The 6051-nt window shown below is 39.9% G+C and overlaps 1 protein-coding gene across 3 annotated transcripts in view; it reads left to right on the top strand.

Moving 5' to 3' along the window:
- Positions 1–2509, top strand: part of VMP1 (vacuole membrane protein 1) — a 132383-nt gene extending 129874 nt beyond the window's left edge. For all 3 annotated transcript variants that reach the window (XM_069602677.1, XM_069602678.1, XM_069602676.1), the window contains exons 11-12: positions 523–625; positions 1667–2509. In XM_069602677.1, the coding sequence (XP_069458778.1) occupies positions 523–625; positions 1667–1810 (247 nt within the window). In that variant the 3' untranslated portion in view covers positions 1811–2509. The remainder of the gene's footprint in view (positions 1–522; positions 626–1666) is intronic.
- Positions 2510–6051: the final 3542 nt, after the last annotated feature.

The raw sequence follows: 6051 nt of genomic DNA on the forward strand, positions 1-6051 counted from the left end.
GGACTTGGATTGAGAAAGGACCGCCTCCTCGGAGAAGATGGGACAAGTCAGTGAGAGGGCGGGCAGTTTCTTTTTCAACCAGGGATGACACAAGCATAAGTCATTTCCTTATTAATCGGTTCAAACCAGTTCTTACAGGAACTGGTGGTGATAAATGTGAGACTTCTCAGAAGTCATTCATTTTACTCTTTGTACCACACCAGTGTGCAGCATCGGCTGAGCTCGCCTCACTCTGAGAGAACCAACTCTTCTACTAGACTCTCAGCTCCTATTTCCTTCTTAAACATGTTGGTGGGAGAGAGTTGTCTCCCGTAAGGGGTTGTGAAAGGATGAATTTTTATCCATTGGGAAGAGTTCACAGGATTTTGCCAGCTCTGCTGATTGTTGTTGGGTTTTTTCCTCTTTCTGTCTAGTCCCTGCTTTTTTGAGTCAAGGCGGTAAGTGGATTTTCCTTTAACATTCTTTCTTGCTTTTCTTCCCAAATGTGTCTTTTTTCCTGGGGTTATTGTACCACGCCTCCAGTGCTGTCCCCGGCATAGGTCCATCTCTGCAGAAGCCATTCCAGGAATACCTGGAGGCCCAGCGGCAGAAGCTTCACCACAGAAGCGAAATGGGCACACCGCAGGTGAGACTTTTCCCTGGTTTTCTTCTCTTTCCCACCCCCACGGTTTCAGGCTGCAGTTACATTCACGGCACTCACTGGCATTTTTAGGCAAATAGAGTGAGGTTTGTCGGGCTTAATAGAAGTTTGAAGCTCTGTGTACCCTCTACTGGCAAATGTCTTTGTCTAAAAAAGCAGAAAAATGTAACTTCTGTTTTGTACTTCTCCCCAAAACGAGCATTGGGCTAATGGAAAATAATGGATATGTTATGTAGAATGAGTTATTACCTTGATCTTCAGTGATTTATTTATAAGTAGCAAGTATACTTTCCAAGTGGATTAGAAAGTTAAGATTTATAACAAAATATTGGATTTAATGAGTTCATTTGAATATCTGTTTTTGCTCTCTTTTCATTGATGGGAAAATAATTTTTTTTTAAATATAAACCAAAGCTGTTAACATAACTGAACTTAAAAACTTTAAGCCTGCCTTTTATATAAACAGTTCTGTAGCAAAGAAAGGAAATGACTAGGAGAGGATGAGTAAGCAATAACCTGAAATGGGGAACTTGAAGGAAGCATAGGGTTATTTTTGTTTTTTTTTTAATGGCCTTACAATGCTTTATGTGGCCCTTTGCTGCCCTCAGTTGACCAAACATAACTCCAGAAATAGATAACATTTATGTTTTAAAAGCTGCTCCTAATATTGGAACAAGAATATATATAAAACTATCTTGACACTACTCTACAGGTATCCCCATGGTGACTTCAGATAGTAGAATTTAATCAAAGACTTGATGTAGTGAAAGACAAGCAATGACCTCACATCCCCATTCTAAACTATATTCAACATTGACTTTAACAAAGTGAAACCTTTAATAACTGGGGGTAAGAAGGCCTGAATGTAGATTTCAGGGTAGCTGAAGAGATAAGACTTTTTCATTGTTCATTAGGTTATAAGCGCCAAGTTCTCATTACTTTCGTTAAAACATGGTGGATGACTCCCTGTTTACTGCCAGACTAATGAAGCATTTCTCGTGGGTTGTTCTGCCTTTCTTCCTGCAGGGAGAAAACTGGTTGTCCTGGATGTTTGAGAAGTTGGTTGTTGTAATGGTGTGTTACTTCATCCTGTCCATCATTAACTCCATGGCACAAAGTTACGCCAAACGAATCCAGCAGCGGTTGGACCCAAAGGAGAAAACCAAATAAGCAGGAAAAGTTTTTACCTGCAGAAATTAAAATGGAAGGGTTCTGCCTTAAAGTGGGAGGACTCCAGATCAGGAAGGAAAATTCCCTTTTCCAACCTACATCAGTTTTAATTCCCCCCCAATCCCCCGCCCCTGCAAGCAGTTTAATCCACATCTTGCACTGACATACTTTTCCTTTGTTAAGGTAAGGTATCCACCCTCAGTTCAATCCAAGTTGTATTTTATTAGGATGGAATGTGATGTTCAGCAGCAAAGTTAACAGAAACTGGCCTTCTGTTTGTTACTTTCAAAGGCCCACGTGGTACAATTAAAGAATTCCGACCACCGCCCCCCCCAAAAAAAAAAATTCCTAAGTATGTTAAATATTTCAAGCTTTTTAGGCTTGTCAAATATGACTTCTTTGTGTTTCTAAGTCATCAAAAGTGTATCTAAATTATACTAGATTGGATAACAGTCTTGCATGTCTATCATGATAAAATTTACTATGCCACCCTGCCCAGCCCTTCCTCTCCCACCTTCGAAAAACGGCCATTTTATGATGCATTGCACACCCTCTTGGGAAACTGATCTTTCAATTTTGAGACAGTATAAGGAAAATCTTGTTGGTGTCTTACAAATGAGCTGACACCATTTTTTATTCTGTATATTTAGAATGAAGTCATGAAAAAACTTTATAAATACATCTTTGATCATTCCAAAATTGTGTCCATTTTCTTGAGCGTTTTTTTTTTAAACTTCCTTTTAGCTTCTACCAGCTAAATTCAGCCTTGCCACATCCACCACGGCAGCAGTCTCTTAAGCCTTCATTTATTTGCATGAAAGGGCCACCGCCAGGCGTTTCTTGGTTGGGTTGGAATTGGGCAGCTGGCTACACACTGCTGAAAGGGCAGCTTAGGTACTGGTGTATGGAGGGGACTTGGTTTGTGAAAACAGGAGAGATGATAGTATATAAATCAAAGGACATGGAGAGAAAACCTGTTTTAAAAGAAAAACAAGCTTTCTCATAGCTATTAATTTTTAGCTCAGCACATATTCTGATTTTAGCAGACAGAAAGTTACTTTTATATATAACCTAATTTTCTTTCCTTTCTTTTGTAAGTGTTTGTTATGTGATTTTTCCTTTTGGATGTTCCTGGTTGAACTTGGTCATTTTATTTTGCTCGGGGCGGGGCGGTGATAAATAGTGTCACTTTTCTCCTTTAGGAAAATTGGTACTGACATTATATTGAGTGTAGACTTGAGTTTGAATCTCAACAGGCCAGAAATGCCTGGTGGTTTGATCAAATCCTGCCTGAATGTCTGCTTGTTTTGCCTACCGTCGTGACGTCTCCATGGCTGTACCACCTTGTCGGGTAGCTTATCAGACTGATGTTGACTGTTGAATCTCATGGCAACAGCAGTCGATGGGCTGTCTGACATTTTGGTATATTTCATCTGACCATCCATATCAAATGTTCCCATTCAAACATTACCCAGCACCATGGTTCATGGTTGAAAGAATTGGTCCTTAGGTCTAGTGGCACTTTGAATCTTTTATGCCATAATACTGTATCAGTATCAAGAGGATTTTATGCAAATTGGGATAGTCTCTGTGATCAAAACTAAATAAAGGAAAAGCAACCTGCCTTGTGAGTTTTGGAAAGGTTACTTCTTAACCATCTTTTACCCCCTACCTAGAAACTTTCTAGCAATAGTTACTTACTTGAAAAGCAGTACCCAGATGGTTTAAGTAAAGTCACATTAACCATTACAATTTTTTAGGTTCTTTAGGGTTTGTGTAAGTCTCTAAATCAGCTTCCAGTTGTCTTTCATCGCCTTCACCTGCATTTTATTTCGTGTTTGTCTGAAGAAAGGAAAGAGGAAAGCAAATCTGATTTGTACTGTTTGTACAAATTTGGGGATTTGGGGATTTCTTGATAAGTTTATTTTGGGGTATCATATTAGAAAGCCTGTTGCTAAGGCTGAATGTCTAAGTGATTCTAATACACTTGACTTGTGATGGCGACTTGTTCACTCTTTCAAATGAATTTGCTCTGAAAACAAATGAAGAGCAGCTGTCCTCCTTCCCTCCACTGTGTGTTCAGGTGTGGCGTGCTCAGGTGACCCTGCTGAATTCCAGCTGGAGCCATGTGCTACCCTTCTGTTCCTGCAGTTGGTTGGTTCCTTTCTTTAATCCACCAAAGCAGACACAGACAGCAAGATCCCAAAGACACGCCTAGTTAATTCCAGCTGATTGGAGACCAGAAAATTTGTAAATAGATGGTTTGATGTTCCTGTAAATAAAAAAAGGGGGGGAGCCTGGGAATTCTTTTGATTCCATCTCTGTTTTGTTAAGTCTCTTCTGTGCCTTAAATATCTGCAGCATCTTAACTGTCGCAACTCAGTGAATGTCAAGCAATGGCAATACAAGGCAACACGTTACAGTGTATACACAAGTACTGAGGAGCACCTCCCTCCAGACAACGCTGCATAGGAGCATGCAGTGTTTTCTGTTTTCTCTGTATAACCATAACCCAGAGGATAGAGCTTAGAGGAAAGAATTTTATTTTCATTTGGATAATGGCCTCTGTATCTGTTCTCTGAAAATCCAGAGAAAGACAAGGCTGGAAGTGATGTTTCTGAAGTACACTAGTTTATTAGGCATACAGAGTAAGTAACGTGTGCTCCTTACAAACCAGCTCAGCCTGTGTTCCTCGTGTGCTCTGTGCTGTCTGTAGCTTTAGGAGGGCAACTTGAGGCTTATTGCTCAAAGCGATCCAGTAAGTACAAATTATGCAAGAAGCTAAGTAAAACAACTAACTGCCCTCTTATAAACTGGCATGAACTCTGTTTTGACTGACCCACATGTGAAGAACTCATGAGACCCCAATCTTTAGCATCAAAAAGCCTTTCCATATGTTTTGAAACCCGTTTGCCTCCATGTGTCTGTTAACAGTGGTTTAGATTTTTGCCTCTAACATGTTACCTGGAGAAAGTTTTTAACTCAGCCTTGATTTCATCTATAAAAATAGAGGTTATATATAGCCAGGTTGTCCTAAGGATTACATCAGATAAAATTTAAAGAAGCTGTTGATGTTAGCATGTTAGCAATTTTTTAATTCATCAAAGACAGTATTTGCTGCACATGTGAGAATTTTACAACATTGCGTTTGCTCACTTCAAAAATAGGATTTTAAATGCTGTCTGCGTATGTTCCCTTGTTTGGGAGTAAATATGCTCTGTCTAAAGAACTTATTAACTAAATCCAGTATACAAATTAATGAGAAAAGCAGAAATTAATGAACTAATGACTTGATTAGTAATACCAAAACTTCTCAAATCTAGAAATAGGCCTCCAGACCTCTTGTCTTCTGAGATGGCCCACACTTTGGCTTGGAGTGTGTTTCTCCCATGGCGGCTCTGGCCTTTTGAGACTGCATTGTCTGTGATGTACATCTCTAAGTAAATCCACTTCTTAACCTATCAAAAGGGGGGGGGGGTCAGCTAGTCTAATTAAGGTACAAAGCACAGATACACAAAATTTACTATGAATAACTGAAAATTCTTGTCTAACCTTGGAAAAAGTAGTGTCACTTAGTCGAGTCTGGACTTTTTGTGAACCTGTGGACTGTAGCATGCCAGGCTCCTCTATCCATGGAATTCCCCAAGCAGGAATACTGGAATGGGTTGCCATTTCCTTCTCCAGGGGATCATCCTGCATTGCTGGCACATTCTTTACCATCTAAGCCACCAGGGTCTAACCTTACCAGCTTTAAATGTTGACATTTTCTAATTTGTTATAAAGATAGTTAATGCTAAAAAGTCTAGAAGGTAGATAAAAGGGAATGGTCAGCTTTTAATAACTTTATTGGTAACACTCCATCTATAATATCCAGTGAGATTTGCTAAGTGTCAAGAGGTTTTGAACAGTAAAAGGAAAATCTGATTTGGTAGCCCTCCAAGTCTTCCCCAATAGACTGAAAGTCCTATTCCTGTTAGAAAAACACACAAGGGCGCCTTCACTGGCAGTCCAGCGGCTGAGACTCCATGCTTCAACTGCAGAAGGTGTGGGTCCAATCCCTGGCTGGGAACTAAGATCCCACAGGACGCACGACAACCCAAAAAGCAGAAAAAAGGAAAACACAGATTGGTTTATTCTATTGTTAAACAGTTATTAATGTGCCCCCAAAAGGTTAAGACAACCTAAGCAGGAGTTTTAGTGGCCATTTTTGAAAGCCAACTAACATTCCACCTCTGACTGGC

This window comes from Ovis canadensis, chromosome 11 (genome assembly GCF_042477335.2).
Source record: "Ovis canadensis isolate MfBH-ARS-UI-01 breed Bighorn chromosome 11, ARS-UI_OviCan_v2, whole genome shotgun sequence".
NCBI classification, from domain to species: domain Eukaryota; kingdom Metazoa; phylum Chordata; class Mammalia; order Artiodactyla; family Bovidae; genus Ovis; species Ovis canadensis.